This window comes from Coptis chinensis, chromosome 3, assembly GCF_015680905.1.
Source record: "Coptis chinensis isolate HL-2020 chromosome 3, ASM1568090v1, whole genome shotgun sequence".
Taxonomy (NCBI): domain Eukaryota; kingdom Viridiplantae; phylum Streptophyta; class Magnoliopsida; order Ranunculales; family Ranunculaceae; genus Coptis; species Coptis chinensis.
The window spans coordinates 63,442,872-63,461,611 of record NC_141458.1 but is presented as its reverse complement, the minus strand read 5'-3'; the positions used below and the strand labels follow the sequence as shown (position 1 = coordinate 63,461,611).

The window sequence follows — 18,740 nt, the reverse complement described above, 5'->3', positions numbered from 1 at the left end:
CAAGTAACACACACATAACTTCATCCGAAACAAATATGAAATCTATGAGAACATATTAAATGGGATAAGACGTGCTTCAACTTAAATAACGTACAGTAAGACAACAAAGTATATAGTCCTCCAATTCATGCCAATGAAACATTAAAACTTTACCGAGTCCATTGAGAAAAAAGATAAAAATAATCTTAAAGTTAGTGGTTTAGTAACTATGCAAAGGTTTATAATGGACGTTTAGAATTTTTTTCTCCTTGATAATGTGCTTTTTAAGCTAACACTATAAACTCATTCCCAATTCACAAGGTCCTAAAGTCACAAATTAGTTGAATGTCACATTGTATATCCTCTGTTGGGTAGGTTGTGTTAGACCCGATAGTATTTTTGTAAGCATTCTAAGTTGTGTGGTTGTTGACTGTTGTACTACGTACTATATAACAGAGAGATACGTCATTCAAATGCAATGAACACAACTAATGCACTATGCTTAGGGATGATACATAAAGCAAATAATAATATAACACTATCAGAATGCACACTTGATCATGCATTATCTTATCTATCATACGTTGTTCAACAGCGATTAATGCGCACATTAAGAACGAACCAACCTTTGGATATCAAGAAATTCAGTAAAATCTCATTCATACTTAATCAAATTCGAAGGATGACACCCACTGACCAAAACATGCAAAAACCAAATTTCACAAAATTCAAAAGTCATTAACACTAAACTGATGAATATGGAATTGGTACAAACAGGACACTCGAGCAATTCATGAACGCCAGTACGTAGCATGAGGAATAGTTGTTGTTGGTGTTGAAGCAGTTTTAAGATGTTGTGAAAAAAAAAAAAAAAAAAAAAAAAAAAAAAAAAAAAAAAAAAAAAAAAAAACTGATGGTTGCAACGATGAGATAAAGATGGAAAGAAAACTTTGTTGGTTAATTTCGAGACTTTTCAGTTTTCGGCAAAGCAGCACACCTATTAGAAATACTTTTTATTCTAATAGTAAAGAAAGCCTTGGAGAAGAATGATCTTGACCAAGTGAAGAGAGGGTTTAATGATTTAATGGTGTTGCAAACATTGAGAGTGAATGAGGGGAGATTTGAGAGAGAGAGAAAAACGTCTGGTTTTCTAGCAATTAAATTCAGTATAAATGGTAATAAATTTGCAATTAATGTGAAAGCTAAGTCGCGAACAATTGAATAGTGGTGTGTAGTTGATTTCTGACTTGAATTTACACATACATCCTTAAGTTACTATGTAATCTTAAGGGTATAAATGGTAGTAAATTTTGAAATAATGAAATAATCCTTCTTAAAGGCATTGAATAATTTGTTTGAATATTTTATCAAGGGTATTTAGTGGTAGAAAAAAGTCTGGTCCAATTTAAATGTCCATGTTAATTATGGTGTACTCTACTAATTGAGATTATTACAAGATTAGTTAACCTTATATATACTTATATAGAGGTACTTAGTAATATTAACTCTTGTGATACTTCTTAACATTCTCTAATAATAAAGTGCTAATTAGATTTTATATGTATATATATATATATATATATATATATATATATATATATATATTAAGACCTCTGCTATTATCGTTGTGAATAATGTACCAACTTTTATTAAGAGTTAAAGATCAAGTTGTAAACCTGTAATATGAAAATTAAAGAGTGAAAGCCTAAGTCAAACAACTAGATTTCAATCACACACTTCAATTATGGAGAGTTCATTTTACCAAACCTTTACCTTCGCAGAACACCCTGATATTGATGGCAAAAAGTGCATGGAAACCAATGTTGACATTTCCTTGGTACCTAATTTCAAGGAAATATTTAACTTTTAACTATATAACATGTCCTTTTTAATTTCAAGACACTATATCACATGTCCTTTTAACTTTTTAAGAGAAAGCCTGTCAATACTATATGACTTTCAAAACCATATAATTTTAACAATCTAAATGATCCCACTACATTAGGACCCTTTCGATGTTGCAAAAAATTCACTACTTTGGAATTAGTATTAGACGTGTTTTAGTGTTCAAGTTCTACTTTTATGTCGTACATTCTTTTTTAAATGTATGTCTTACATTTTGATTAATTAGTTATATTTGTCTACGTACAATATTTCAACGTGTTCGGAAAAACTGTTTCGTAGTTACATATTTGTCTAAGAGAAAAATGGTTAGGAAACCGGATATTGGTTGGTCTCATGGCGTACCGTTGGATAACAACAAGGCAAAGTTTAAATGTAATTACTGCCAACTAGAATTTCATAGTGGTGGGGTCAGTCGCCTAAAACAGCACTTATCTAGGGTTGGTAACCAAGTGACAGGGTGTAAGGAAGTCCCTGGACATGTAAGAATCGCAATGCGAGATCTACTACAGGATGGCACAAATAAAACACTTAAAAGACGGCAGCGTGAAACTTGAGTCGAGGAGACAATGTGCGTGAATTTGGACGATGATTCCAATAATTCTAATGCAGAAGAAGAAGCAAGAGCATACGAAGGGAGGGGTGAGGAGTTTCAGGGCATGCAACATGCACGAAGAAACTCTGTAGCTGACTAATGGGAAGAAAGACAACTAGAAAGGGAAGGAGAACATGCAATAAATTTTTGGCATCGTACTACTTTTGTGTCAGGAAGTGGCTCTGGATCAAGCAACAAAGGAAAGGGATTCATGGGTTTCCGGAGGTCCAAAACCATGACACAACAAACAATTGATCCATACACTATTAGACAGCTAGGACACGACCAACCTAGTGTCAAAGACGTGGGTAAAATGAAGACATCTAGGCAGAAGTTGGGTAGACAGATCAGTTCATAGTTCAATTTTGTCGGAGTACCTCCACATGCATTAACAACAAACTACTAGATTTCATCTATTGATTTCATCACGGAATGTCCTACTAGAGTGAAAGGACCAATTGATGAAGAGGTACTGGGAAAATATTTAAAGATGGAAAATGATGATATCGACAAACTCGAAATGGAAGTGGCAGAAAAGTATCCAACTTATGGATGCACCATCATGTGTAATGGTTGGTCTAGGACAAGAAAGATATCCCTAGTTAACTTTATGGTCTATTGTGACGGGGAAACAATTTTCAAGAAGTCTTTTGATATCACCATTGAGCCAAAAGATCACAAAACCGTATTTAAGTTAATGAAAGAGGTTGTTGATGAGATAGGTGCACCAAATGTGGTGCATATAGTAAGTGATCAAGGTTCTGCCTACAAAAAGGCTGGAAAATTGCTGATGAAGACACCAAGATATAATTTATTTTGGACACCGTGTGCTTGTCATTGCATAGACTTGATGTTAAAAGATATTGCCAAGTATCATTGGGTGGTGGGGTGTATTAGCAAAGCTCATGCAGTTACAAAGTTCATTTACAATGTATCCAGGGTCTTAGCATTAATGAGGGAGACATGTGGTGGTGAAATAGTTAGATCTGCAGCAACTAGATTCACCACAAACTACTTGTCTCTCAAAGGTTTCCAGCAGAAAAAGATATTGCTTAGGCAGATGTTCATGGATCAAAGATATCTCGACACCCCATCAGCTAATTCTCTAGAGGGTATGATGGCTGTGGAGCAAGTCGCTCAAGAGCATTTCTGGAATGATGTTAACTATGTTGTACAAATTCTTGAACCTTTGTACAGATGCCTAAGATTGTTGGATGGTGACAAGAAGCCAACAATGTCATATGTACAGCAAGCCTTTGAAATAATGAAGCAGAAGATCTCTGAAATCCCTAGATGTGGTTGGGTCTTTGATATTATTGACAAAAGATGGACAAAACAATTACTGCATGTGCTACACACAGCTGGTGAGTTTACTTTATTTAGTTTGAGTTAATTAAATTATTTCTATTTCAAATATTCCTAAAAGTTATGTTTATTAGCAATGTATCTGAACCCAGAGTACCAATACACATTGAAGCTCGGATTCTCCGATCCCTACAAACAAGCAGTTATAAAAGTAGTAAAAGTGTTATTTAGTGTTGCATCAGGTAAAAATAAGAATATTGATATTCTCAAGTTAGAATTTGAATTTTACATTTATGCTGGGTCACTAACACTTTGGTCTATTAGATGATGTTGTTTCAGGATCATGTTGGAGAATTTGGTACACCTGCAGCGCAGGCTAGAATAGCAATTTCACACCCTGGTAAATGAAATATTTTTGGCATACTCTCAATCACTCAAATGCATTGTCTATAGATAATTAATATGTGTTTTTTTTTGTTTAAATAATGCAGCTGAATGGTGGGAGTTGTATGGTGGTGATACAGAAGAGCTAAGGGAGTTGGCGATCAAAATCTTTTCTCAAACAACTTCATCATCTAGGTGTGAGCGCAATTAGAGCACATTCGGCCTAATTCACACGAAACTTAGGAACCATTGGCGCGCCAAAATTGATGATGTTGGTGAAGGTCGTCCACTACAACTTACGTTTGAAGCAAAAATGTGCGCAAAATATAGATAATGATCAAATTATTGACCTCACCCAAGTATTTATGGATAGTGTACAAGTTGATCCATTGGCTGACTGGACTATTGATAAAAATCTTTTAGCGCCTGTGTTGGATACAGAATCAGGTAGGCCTGACCCAGATGTTGAAGATATGGTCGACAGAGTAATAAGAGAAAATGGCGATGTGCCTAGTTTCAGTTTGGGCCCCAAATTTGACACACCTCTCCAAACACAAGATAATTTGTCCGAGAACATCTCTGGTGATGACGAGACACAAGAACCTGATACTAATAATGATGATGATAATGATGATGATAGTGGTGGTGGAGGTAATTTTAACGTTCAATTGCATGACTCAACTAATGAGGAAACTCCATTGGACCCACAAGTATATGAGGTTGCACCCAGAAACAATAGTGATAGAGGAGTTCTTAATGACAATTCCCAAAGAATGTATGAGCCAGGGCGTGGAAGTGTTGGTCAAAGAAGACAACGAGAACACATTATACGAGATGATGTTGATATTGATTCGGTTTCTTCTAATTTTGAAGCAATGAGTATGAGTTTAGGGACACATGACCATGACAATGAGAGGGTATAAGGTAGTGGTTGGGGATACAACCAGTCAAGAGATAATGATTCTTCTAGTAGCATGATCAGTCACCCTGCGAGTAGTGCGTCATATGGTTCTTCATATGGATATTGGATGGGGGTTGATCAACAACCTTATGGCGCACCACAACCTGAACCATCATATAGACAACTTTATCCAAGTTATGAATATGTTGGAACTGCACCTGGATTTGTTGCATTGCGCCTAATGTATACTTACACCAACACTCCTCGAATTGGAATCATGTTAGAATTTCCAACACAAAAATATGAGTGGCATGTTCGACAATTTCTCAACGGTGGGTATAACTCTGTATATACTTGGGTAGGGTATTGTGAAGTAGTTAGGATTCAAGAAAAGGGTATGCAAGTTGAGTAGCCTCGTCACTCGTTTATGTATTGATGTAACTTATTTATCCTATTTTGTAATTTGAGAGTTTGAGTACATTAGATTATGACATTATGGTTAATTATTTGTCAATATTTTTTTATGGTTTTCTTGATAAATAAAGGTTGCTATTATGTCCTCTGATATATCTGATATTTTTGATATATTCGAAATTTTCGATATTTTAGATAGTTTGGACTGGTCACAAAAAAAATGGATATTTCCAATATTTATGATATATATGATATATCTCGATTTTTGGGTACACGAGATATTGACCGAATTCGATATTTTAGGCCTTGGTTTGTCAACAAGTTTGACACCACCTAAAGTTGGTTTTTTCGGTTTTCTTTGACAAATTTGCTACTAAGAGCAGTTGGTTGCCACCAGGAGTCTAATTAATATTTGGGTAATTGCTTGATTTGGCCATGATAAATACATATTGTTCTCCAACCGGCCACGTCTTGTAATTTTGACCAATTCAACACGTTTTTTACCCTTTTACCCTTCTTTACAACACTTTCTTTCCTCCTGCCACACTCTCTCAGTCTCTCTCCTCTGCAACACACTCTCTCCTTGCGTACTTCTGATGTTGACATGCACAATAATATTTATCTATTAGATTCTCTTAGTGATTAATGACCGTTAGATTCAACCCAACAAAAATGAAAACCTAGTAGTCATTTAAACCAGTAGAATTACCTATTGTGGTAATGAGGGAGGAGCAATTTCTTGCTCTACTATCAGCAACTGTTTCGTAGTTTTTGTTGTACGGACATGAAACAATGTTGACCTCGATTTTTGTGCCAAACTATAAAAGTTTTTACAAACCTCCAAAGCTTCCAGTTTTTTTACTTCATCTTCTTGATTATCCTTTCCTTCGTGGTTTTGGTAAGGTTTTTCATGGAGGACAAGAACACAAATCTTGATCATGGATTTTTCTAAGGTTCATCTTCTTGATTATCCTCTCCTTCTACGGTTCTCATTGTTTATTGATATGTCTTAAACTTTGGTTTGTTGTCTTCAGTGTTGGTTTGTTTCTAGGTCGTCTTGGGTTTATTTTTACATAGTAGTGTATAAAGTTTTTTGAGGTTTTCATAGTTATGTTTACTATTTCCATGTTGATTTTGTTCTAGTTGCATGGAGTTTTGGAAGTATGTAATAGGTGAGGTGAAATTGAGAGTGCTTGATGTGTATATTTCCTTAGAAGGATTCATGTGTCTTGTGGAAGGTTTGTCCAAGCGCATAAAATTGAGTTTTTGTGTGATGTACTTGATAAACAAGTCCCTTTCTAGATCGATGAAAAAATTTACTACTTGAATATGATTCAAAAGCATAAGAAGATAATTGTGCAGTCATTATGGTGAGCTTGGATTATCTTTTCAGCCGCGGTTCCGCCAGGTTTTAGCAATGAAGACTGTGTGGATGCCACCATCAACTACACTTACATATATCATCAGCAACTTGGGTTTCTTTGGAAATCCCACTTCCACTTCACAGATCACCTTATGGAGTTTTGGAAGTATGTAACAAGTGAGGTGAAATTAAGAGTGTTTGATGTGTATATTTCCTTAGAAGGATTCATGTGTCTTATGGAAGGTTTGTCTAAGCGCATGAAATTGAGTTTTTGTGTGATGTACTTGATGAACAAGTCCCTTTCTAGATCGATGAAAAAATTGACTACTTGAATATGATTCAAAAGCAGAAGAAGACAACTGTGCAGTCATTATGGTGAGCTTGGATTGCCTTTTCAGTTGCGGTTCCGCCAGCTTTTAAACAAGAACATAATTAAGACTATCAAGTTGACTTTAATCTACACCCATAACTTATGTACAAAATAGTATTATCTAATAACAAGTTAAACAAAAGTTAACTTTGATAAGTTTATCCAATATCAAGTAAAGCAAAAGTGTAGCATTTAATAACGTATACTGAAGTTGAGAAGTAGTAACTAGCATCTCAATGCCATATTTCACCATTGTTCCCACCCAACTCAGTCACAAGCTTGTCCATTGTTCAATATTTAAAAAGTTTTCTTATACAAATAGCCAAAATGTTTCAAAGTCCTACCCTTTGTAAAATGACCAGAATTAGAAGTTGGTGATGGTTAGTACCTAAGAATATGTTTGTATGTAGATAAACTGGTGAGATGAAGAATCTAGTTTGGGTGGGAAAGATCTTTGCCACGTGTTAGGAATGATACAATAGCATTAATTATTCGCCGAACAGTTGAAGAAATGATGGTTTTTTAACCTTTAACTGGCACGTGTTTGTAGTAATATGTGTGTGCTATAAGGACTGTTCAATGTTCATTTTCGGACAAAAAAATTGCCCAAATTGAAACCCTTGAATCCCTAATTTTCCGACCATTTCCAATCTTTCAAAAATGAGAAAGCTAATTTAACTGTTCGTATGTCACTCGATAAAATGCATAAATTGTTCAAGACATTCACTACTGAAGAGAAGGAAGATTTTGAGAAGTCTTGCTTCGGGATGTTTTTAAGCATTAACAAGAGAATGCACACCACTACTATGCTAGTGTATACTGTATTGGGACACCAAGTGGGTAAACTTTGCTACCGAATCGGTAAGAAGGATTTGGTGTTTAAAAAAAGTGATGTTGCTCTTATAATGGGTCTTAGTGTGAAGCCGGTTTCTAATTCATTCTACACGACAGACGTGAAAATCCCATCCCAATTTCGGGCAAGGTTTTTTAAAGGAACCACGGTTTCTGAAACAAAAATATTGGAAGCTAGAAACTTGGCAAAATCAAGTGTTGGTGAAGAAAGTCAGAATGATGTGTTTAGGCTGAATAGGTTGTATATACTGTTGCAGGTTATGCTTCCAGGATCTACTAGGATGGTTGATGGGAGGTATATTGATCTATCCGAGAATTTAAATGCATTTGACAGCTTTCCTTGGGGCACACCTCTGTTTGAAATGTTGGAAGATTCTTTGAAAGACATGTCTAATCTAGTGAGTGTCGGAAAGGATTCTTTCGTAGTTTATGGTTGTTTAATTTGTTTTGTTATTTGGGTATATCTTCACATCCCATCTCTTAGGGCTCGAAGACAAGTTGATGGTAGGTTCCCAAGAATACTAGATTGGGTAGACTTTCCTTCAAGAAACATACATCTAGATACTTATAAGAAAAAGATTCAGCCTCTTAAGGGGGAGGCAGTGGTGTTGGAAAGTCTAGATCTGTCTGAAGGAGAACTGAATAAAGAAGTGATAAAGGATGCTTTGGCACAACAACCCATGCAAAGTGGTGCAACAGTTTCAGGGAAATACAATAATGAGGAACTGTTTCAAAGACAGGCAAAAGTAATTAAAGGCTTTGTAAGTAACTTGTTTTCTTTACTATATTCAATAATGTTGCATGTTGAATCCCAGAATGATAATATATGGGTAGCCAGTTTTTGATATTTGAAGTTCTCATATAATCTTATAATGTTATAGAAGTTGTAATATGATATGGGTACCCTATTATATAGTTTTGAATTGGAATTGCAAATGTTGTTATATGAAACACTGATAATGTGTTGTTATGGAACTGCATGTTTCAGTATTTTTTCATATATGAAGTAGTAATATGTTACGGTACCATGATTGATATATTGTTGACCAATATATGTCAGCAACAATGTATCTGTTGTGGTTTACAAATAGTGAAATGGGATCTTAATTATAATCTTTGTTATGTGCTCTGATTAATCTAAAACAGGTTACTAAGGAGGTTAGGAATGTTGGGGATATACTCCAGAGTGAAATAAGGACTGGCATGGAAACAATAATTTAAGAGATTGTTCATGGTGGGTTGAAAGGTGGTATAGAAAGTTCAGAGGTTGAGGTTGTGAAAGGGGGGCCTAGAACAAGGGGTAGAACAAGGAGTAGAAGTTTAAAGGTTGAGGTTATGAAAGGAGCTAGATCTAGAAGCCCAAAGAAGCCAATCAATGTAGGTGCTGATGTTATACTGAAAACACCAACAAGGTCTTCCCATAAAAAGATTCACTCATAACCTAAGAAAGGGAGTTCATCTGCTTCTAAGAAAGTTACCTTTGAGGTTTCTCCTAATTCCTCATATCAAAGAAAAAGGGCATTGGACAAGGATCAAAGCTTTGAAGTTCTGGGAGATACTTCAATACCTGCTCAGTATGAAATAAAGAAAAGGAAAGTGGTCAAAGTTTGTGGTACCCGAGTTCATCCATCAAAAGCAAGCAAAGTTGAGGCTATAAAGGATAGTGAGAGGCAAAACTTGAAGAAAAAATATCAAATCAGTTAGAGAACAAGGGAACGGGAGATGAAGCTTAAGGAAGCAAAGACACCCAAACAGAGAAGAAAGTTGATCCAAGTTGAGTCAGATGAAGATGAAGATGTTGAACAACAACAAAGAGGGCAAAATGATTTGGAGGCAGTTGCTACAAGTGCTTTGCAACAGATTAGTGCGGTCATACCAAAGGGGACATACCAAGAACATATTGTGGAGCTAGAGGAGGACCTGGTGAGGGTACAGACTGTTATAGTACCTTATGCTGAATCTGCAATGCTTGACCATGTACCCTTTTACTATCCTTTGGCTTATGTTTTAGTCCTTCTTCTTGGTGATCTTGATGAGGAAGCAGTCCTGAATAGAGAAATGGAAAAAATTAGTTTTGCTTCACTATTGGTTGGAAGTGCAGAGCTCCTTGACATAACCGAATTGCCAACCCTATCACTATCAGAAAGAGCAAACACTGAAGATGTTATGGCATCTGTAGATGATGATCAGAACAGTGTGGGTCAGCATGATGCTATTGATTTGGAAGAACTTGATGTGGTACTCATTTGCACTCAAATGGAGATGGAAATGGATAAGAAAACTGAAGAGAGTGGCCGTAGAAGAAGGAGGCCGGAGGGAAAAAAAACCTAGGAAAAGAAAGTACTAGTTTATAGGAAGAGAAAATGGGAAAGAAATGTGACTCATTAATCAAGGTTGCTCTATCATCAACCTTTTACAAGAAAACAACTACCACAGGTGAGGTAAATGTTGTCAATTATTACTGGAAAAAGTTCAGTAGGAAGAAGGATCAACAGAGCTCTCCAGATATGAGAGTTTTTGGGTACGATCAAGTCATTTCAGTGTATAATTTTCATTCGTTATATGGAAGACAGTGGGTGGATGGTGAGATAATGAATATACCATTAGTAATTGGCTCTACAACTATCAGCAGCTTGGTATTAATGTGTAAAGTAAACTACTACAGAAAGTTAATTGTTACTAATTACTATATGATTCTTTTCTAGGTTCTCATCTCATATGTCAAGCTATTGATAAGGTGGTATAAGCAGCACTGTAAGGAACATGCCATTCCAAAAGAGGAAGTGTATACTGTTGTGGAGGATGTTTACTTTGTTATGAGTTCTCTATACTTTAATATCAAGTTTCTGTTGAAGCTTACTCACTATTCTTACTTAAGTTTGATAAGCTTTATCATCACTTTGTGGATGCAGAAATTCATCATAAGAGAGTATGGGATATTCAAGAAAAAACTAGAAGACCCAAGTTTTCGAGCTGCAAGCCCAGAGGAGAGAGTGGGTAATGGTTTGTACCATACAGATGAAATTGTTAAAGAGTATTTGGACCCCTTTGAAGGAAGGATTATAAATCAACCGCACCCAGTACAGGGTAAGAGAGTAATTGTACCTCTTCAAGTTCATGGTAGTTACTGGATTCTTGATGTCTTTAACTTTAAAGAGATGAAAGTGTGCACCTGTGATTCTCTTGGTGGAAACCAAATATCTGATTAACAACTAGCTTTGGAGAGAATGATTCCTTATGTGCTCAGGTGTGTTGATCCAAGCTCCAATGTTGATTTGAACACATCATGGGCTAATGAATTTGTTAGTGTCACACAACAACCAGATTCCAACAGTTGTGGGTTATATTGGCTTGCCTTTATTGATAGTCTTCTTAGAGGTGTTCTTGAGAGGGTAAACCATATTGACATGCAACCATTTAGAATGCGGCTGAAGATTGGAATGGATATTATATCCTGTGGATTTAATCAAGATGAAGTGGCTAAGCAGAGAGGACCAATGACACCCTTCAGTGTGAACAAGAGGAGAATGGTGCTGAGAACCAAGTGGCCAAGGTTGTAGCTGCTACTAAGAAAGAGGCACTAAAGCAAGTTGACATTGGTATTAAGTTACAGAGTGAAGCAAATTCAGCTGGAATTGACCAAGAGCCCAAGGATGCTGAAGCAGCTACTGAGAACCAATGCCAACAGAGTCAAGCAGATGCAACTGGAAGTGACTAAGTGAACAAGGAAGCTGAAGCTGCTACTGAGAACCAATGTCAACAGAGTAAAGCAGATGTAGCTGGAAGTGACCAAGTGAACAAGGATGCTGAAGCTGCTACTGAGAACCAATGCCAATAAAGTTACGCAGATGCAACTGGAAGTGACAAAGTGAACAAAGATGTTGAAGTTGCTACTGAGAACAAACTCCACATTGACCAAGATGAAGAGGGTCATCATGATGCAGTTGGAAGTCAGGTACAGCTGAAGGATGCAGAAAACAATAAAGATAAGGATGGGAACACTACTGAAAATGGTGAAGATGGGTCTGCTGGCTAGCAGGAGAACATAGCTAAAGACAAGAACTAGGGAGACATTTGTTATTATTATGTCCAGAACTAGGGGAACATAGCTAGAAGATGTCTGCTATTATTTTGGAACTTATGTGTCTCATTTTGCAGTGCTTTATTTTGATAAACGTAATATTTTGATGTCAATGGTTTGTTTTGATAACGTCTCTCATTTTCAAATTACAATCCTAAATGTTTCAATTGTGGCGTTAATTTTATAGTATTTGATTTCTTTGCTACCTTACATATTGATAACTTCAATAGACAAAACACCTACCACTTTATAAACAACAAAATACCATTACAATGATTCCCAAATAACTTACATAGTCACTGAAAGACCAATGAAAATCCAAATAATATTACAAGCGTAGTTGCTGACAGTACTTCTATATGTAGCTGATGGTTGACTCAAATGAACTCTTCGTTGGTAAAATCAGCCGAAACCCCAGCTGAAAAGTCAATCCAAGCAGCATCATCTGTCGTAGTAGGGCAGATTGCTATGTTGTGTCCAAGGGAACCACAACGGCTGCACCTTCTCCTTTGCACTGGCACAGCCTCCCCTTTAGAACATTTCCTTTTCTTTTGGGGCCTGCCAGGCATTACCTCATCTGTGGGAGGACGAACCATGATGTTGTAACTTCCCCAATGCCATTGTTCTTTGCCCTTCAACGGTGTCCAGTTCTCTCGATAGGTATCCATCATCGTTTCCTTTGAGTAGCATGGCAGGCAGAAGTCATACACACAGAACCGACCATTGTCAATAGCCTTCATCACATGGGTGCAAGGAATACCAACTTGTTGAAAAAAACTACATGTACAACATTTATTTAGTAGGTCAACTGTACGCCCTAAGCTTGTAACTGAGTATACGTACTCACTAGCCCTTATTGTAGTGAACAGTCGACTAACATAATGAGAGGAAATGATTACATCCTAAGCTGATTTCATTAGCTTTGTCTTCAGCTTCGAAGCCATGACCCGATAGTCATAAAAGTGCCTCATAATGTTCATTCGAATACCATTTAGAAGAGATGTAATTGGCATAGCTCGCTCAGGCATAATCATCTTATTCCAACTCTTGATATGATTTGTATAACAAATTCCATACCTTCTCATTTCAGCATAGGCAAATGACCACTGTTCCTTAGGAATTTTTATTATTTTTGTGTAACCTTTACTATCACTACACCAAATGTGACACATGATTCTCACAAAGTCAGCTATATTATAAGTTTTTGTTGTGGCCTTAACTCTCCCTTTGGTGTCTTCTTTGCTGATATTGTTATAGATATGTTGTGCATAAAAGCAATGGTACGTATTTGGAAGGATTTTTGGCACGGCCTAGAGAATGCTTGTATGTCTATCTGATAATAGAACAAATTTATCTGTAGGACCAACTACAACATCTTTGAGTTTCTGAAGAAACCAATCCCAATGTTCATTGTTCTCTTTTGGGACTACACCAACTGCAATTGGAAAGTAATGACTATCTCCATCAACAGAAAGAGCAGTTAGGATGACAGACTTGTATCTACCCTTCATAAAAGTTCAATCGATCATAATCAATGGACGAAGACACCTTCTGTAGGCAAGAACAATTACGCCATAGCTCAGAAACAAACGCCAAACCTCATTGCTCGCAAACTGTCTGTTATTATATCGATTAATGGCAATCTGGATCAATTTTCTTCAGTTCTTTAAAATAAATTGGCAGCATCTAGTATGATTGACTGAAGCTTCCCTATATATACATCGAAACAAAAATAGACCGGCTGAGGTTACATATGCCTAACAGTTACTTATTTAGTTTATGACAGTTACACGTCATTTAATTTTCCTAGCGCTATGACAGATACAAGTCAGTTACAAGTTAATCGAAAAGATGATACATGTTCTTCATAGTATACTCTAAAGAATAATTTGGTGTACAAATAGATATTCTTCATAGTATACCTTAAAAAAAAATTGTACTAAGATTTTACATATCGCTACTAGTTCTCCTCATAGTTGCTGATAGTTACAATAGTACTCTGACCTTTTCTAACGCAATTTCTATGGACCTCCATGCAACTTTATATGTCACATCAGTTAGTTGTGTCTGTTTCACCTCCAACTGCAGTTTCTTTGCAGTCAGTTCTTCATTGTCCCTAAGCTTGGACATAACAATTTATGAAACCCACTTTGCGTCTGCTTGTGAATTTTTTGAAACAACCTTATCTTGTGCACAAGTGTGTGCATCTCTAAAAGTTATAACAACCCACATATCAGACCCAGTTGCAGGTTTTGCATACAAATGAAATGGACAGTTAGTTGCCTTACACTTCATTACCAACTTTTGGGAGATAGTATTACAACGACGAAAATCAAACATGTGTGCAATTGCATAAGATTTCATGTCTTTCACGAGATCATCTCTAGTGGCGTACTGCTGACCTACTTTAGGGGGTACAAACTTCAACCCCTCATTACAAGGATTTACAACCTCACTTTGGTTCGTAGTGGTTTTTGGACTATGAGAACCACACAAAGGATCATATCTTTGACATAGGTTTTCGGAATTCAGATCTTTAGCACCAAAAACCATAGCATCAACCATTCCCTCCAATTCAAAATCAATCTCACCTTTCCCATCGCCATCATTCACAACTGTCATAGGTGTGTCCCCCGACAAATACTCTTGACTTCGGTTCAGAGTTGACCATATATCTTCATCATCACGATCATATTCTTCAACTTGATCATCATCTTCATCATCATCATGGTCAACTACTACAACTTTACCCGCAACAGCATCTTCATATTCATTTTGAAATTCAACATCCTCATTACTTCGAGAACGGCTGATTATGTTTTCTTGAGGAATGTCAGCTATATCAACTAAATCATTTAGTATTTGAACTTCATCATCATCTTCATTTTGAAATTCAACCTCCTCATTACTTCGAGGACTAACAATTATGTATTCTTCAGGAATGTTAGCTATATCTCCATATGGATTTTGCGAATCAAACTCTTCATAGTCGGGTTGATCAGCATCTTCAACACCAGTGGGATCATCTTCTGAATTGCAATATCTCAACCATTAGTGCTCCGACTATCAGCAACTCAAACTATATTATCACTTGTAATATTTATACTGCTCACCTTCAATGACAATTGCAAGAGGTATCTTTTCGTCTTTTGATTTGCAACTACCAACTGCACTTGAGCTTCCCTTTGGGAACAAATCTAAAACGATTACTAAATGTCAGTAATTTAACAGGGATATATCAATAACTAAAGCATTTACAAGCGTACAACATGTTCGCCATCCCTCACTTGTCATGACCTTTTCGAACGTCTCCAAGCTGCATGGGACCTTTTCAACGACGTTTTCATTTTCCACATCTTGCAATTGACGAGTCGCAGTTGAAGGTTATTCTAGCAGACTGTCTGGGGAACACATCGTTTATAACCGTCAGCAACCATACCATGTACTAGAAATAAGCATAACTAAAATAAAATTAGTAGTTTACCTATTGGTTCGTCCACAAGTTTAAATTGATTGAAAGAATATTTCTATCGAGCTAGCACTTTTTCTTTCAAAAGAGATTGTTTTCTAGGAGAATCAGTCATTGGAATTTCTTCATTGAGTTTCTTCTTCATACAATGTTCTCCACCACTTGATCCAGGACATGCACTCTTTAGTAGAGAAAGTTTAAACATCTCACTACAAATCTTATTTCTTCTTCATACTAGGAACTCCAGAACTTGATCCAGGATATATACTCTTTGGCAGAGAAGGTTTAAACAGCTCACTACAAACTTGTTTCTTCTTCATACTAGGAACTCCATAACTTGATCAATGACTTGCACTTCTAACCATTTCTTGTTTAAATAGCTCACTACCAACCGGTTTATTCTTCACTCTAGGTTGTCCACCACATTTTCCAGGAGTAACACTATCTTCTTTAAATAGCTCAGTACGAAGTTTTTTTTGTTCTTCACACTAAGTTGTCCAGGACTTGATCTTCTAACTTGTCCTGCTCCCAAACCACTGGTGTGATGATGATTGCTTCATTGATAACCCAAACTTTCATTGCTTTCGTTGGAGTCTTCTTCTGCTTCTTAATCATGTTCAAGTAGTCGGTTTCTTCATCAATTCTACAAGGGGACTTGTTCATCAAATACCTAACAGAAAAACCCAATCTCATGCGCGATGACACAACTTCAACAAGACACATGAATCCATCAAAGGGAGTATCCACATCAAACACTCTCAATTTCACCTTACCCCCCCCCCCCCCCCTAGATACTTCATCACACCATACTTGTTAGATTTCATCTCGCCATCATAATAAATAAGCATTTCGAATGAACCTGTAAAAATACAAAGTTAGCACAATAAAAAGTAGGACCTAGCCTTTTAATGAAATGACAATAAAGTTCTTTCATTTATTGTTCTACATTTATGACATTGTATAAATATCATAACTATGACAACAAAATCAACATGGAAATGGGAAACAACCATGAAAACCTTATAAAAAAACACTCACACTTCTACGTAAAACCACAAAGAAGCAAACTGAAACATAAACCTACGTAGAAGCAAACCAACACTAAGAGCATTTTTAGGAGTGATACCAAAAAAACCACCAAAATTTTTAACCAAACCAAACACCAAACCAAAAAAACACCAACCATTTTTAGGAGCAACATCAAATTTTCAACATCAAATGACGCAGTTTTGGATAAACCACACCATATAGCCCACGCGGTTTTCGCAAAACCACGCCAATGAAGCCCATCTGACAGGCCCAAGCCCACGCGGTTTTCCAAAAACCGCACGGTTTTCCAGAAACCGCGTGCTATAACCATTTAACCGTCTTGATCATGCGAGGTTCTCTTCATTTTTCATGTTCCCTCTAATCCTAAACTCATCTCCTTAAGCCAAAAAAAAAAAAAAAAAAACTACCAAAACTCTTGATGATTTTTCAATGGATCATTCGTCTTCTTATGATTCATCTTCTGATTCTTCATCAAGCTCGAGCTCTAGCTCTTCAAATGATAACACTGTAATTAAAACTCATAAATTAGTGACTATTGCTCTACCTTTGGTTCGACATTGTATGAGTTTATTGCGTCAGCAAGAAGCGGAGTCTTCTTATAAACCACATGGTGGTTCGAAGAAAGGAAGAAAATGCAAGAATCGTCAGTACGAGGCAACATTGGCTCGTGTAAATGCTAACTACTTTGGCGCAAATCCTATATTTCGTGACCACGACTTTCGACGCCGATTTCGTATGGGTCAGTCATTATTTACTCGTATTTTCAATCATCTTAACCATAATGTACCTTATTTTCAACAAAAAGTTAATAGTGTGGGTAAGTTTGGGATTAACCCAAAAATCAAAGTAATTGCTGCTATACGAATGCTTGCTTATGGGTTCTCAGCTGATCTAGTAGATGACATGTCACATGTTGCTGAGCCAACTGTTCATGAATGCATGCGCTATTTCTGTGATGAAATTATTAGAATTTTTGGAGGTGAATACTTGCTTAAACCAAATGTTGTAGATATTCAGCATTTTCTTGAAGAATCTGAGGAACGCAGATGGCCTAGAATGCTCGGAAGCATTGATTGCATGCACTGGCAATGGAAGAATTGCCCATCCGCGTGGCAAGAGTCTCACACTGGCCATGTGCATAAACCAACAATGATTTTGGAGGCGGTTACTTCTTGTGACACTTGGACTTGGCATGCTTTTTTTGGAATGGCGGGTTCTCACAATGATCTTAATGTGCTTGACCGCTCACCAATATTTGATGATATAATCAATGATAAAGTTATTCCTTGTAACTACACTGTGAATGACCATCATTATGATATGGGCTATTACTTGGCTGACGGTATTTATTCTAATTATGCCACCTTGATTCAAACGATTGCTAAACCGACTATTGCACAAGACAAATATTTTGCAAAGAAGCAAGAAGCTGCTAGAAAAGACATAGAGTGGGCGTTTGGTATATTGAAGTCGCGTTGGGCTATTTTAACCAATCCGTGCAGGTTATGGTATTTGGAGACCATGGCTACTGTTATGAGAGCTTGCATCATTTTACACAATAAGATTATAAAAGATGAACGCGAAACGGATATCCTGCAGTATATTCCTGAGTATGAAGTGCCATATAGAGAAGGTGCATCTGAAGATCAACGCCACTTTGTTCTATCTCGTTGGGCATCTAGCGTCGAGAGGGTTCGTTCAAAAGTTGTTCATGATAGATTGAAGAATGACTTGGTCGAGCATTTGTGGAGTAGGCGTGGGCAGCGTGGTCAGACTTGATTTCTATTTTTATTTGCACTTTGTGTTTATTTATCGTTTCAATTTCTATGTATTTGTGTTCCAAGTTTATTTCTATGTATTTGTGGTTTTATGAAAGGATTTGTGTGTATGAGAATTTTGAAAATACAAAGTAGACTCTGCTGATTTTTTTTTAGAATGATAAAAAGTATCAAATTAAAAAAAAAAAATTAATTAAAGTACATTCTAATTAAAATCAAAATACAAACTCAAATTAAAGTACGTCATAAATTAAAAGACAAATTAAAAGACATACAAACTCAAATTTAGACGATGCA

The 18,740-nt window shown here is 36.5% G+C and overlaps 2 protein-coding genes across 2 annotated transcripts; both read left to right on the top strand.

Annotated features, from left to right (window-relative positions):
- Positions 1-2,966: 2,966 nt before the first annotated feature.
- LOC147510366 (uncharacterized) lies at positions 2,967-4,376 on the top strand. Its single transcript, XM_086598111.1, has 4 exons — positions 2,967-3,840; positions 3,916-3,992; positions 4,106-4,181; positions 4,273-4,376. The coding sequence occupies exons 1-4, from the start codon at positions 2,967-2,969 to the stop codon at positions 4,374-4,376; spliced, it is 1,131 nt and encodes a 376-aa protein (XP_086454237.1).
- Positions 4,377-17,529: 13,153 nt separating this feature from the next.
- LOC147510365 (uncharacterized) lies at positions 17,530-18,227 on the top strand. Its single transcript, XM_086598110.1, has 2 exons — positions 17,530-17,898; positions 18,168-18,227. Exons 1-2 carry the CDS (start codon positions 17,530-17,532, stop codon positions 18,225-18,227), a joined length of 429 nt encoding a protein of 142 aa, XP_086454236.1.
- The last annotated feature ends 513 nt before the right edge of the window (positions 18,228-18,740 follow it).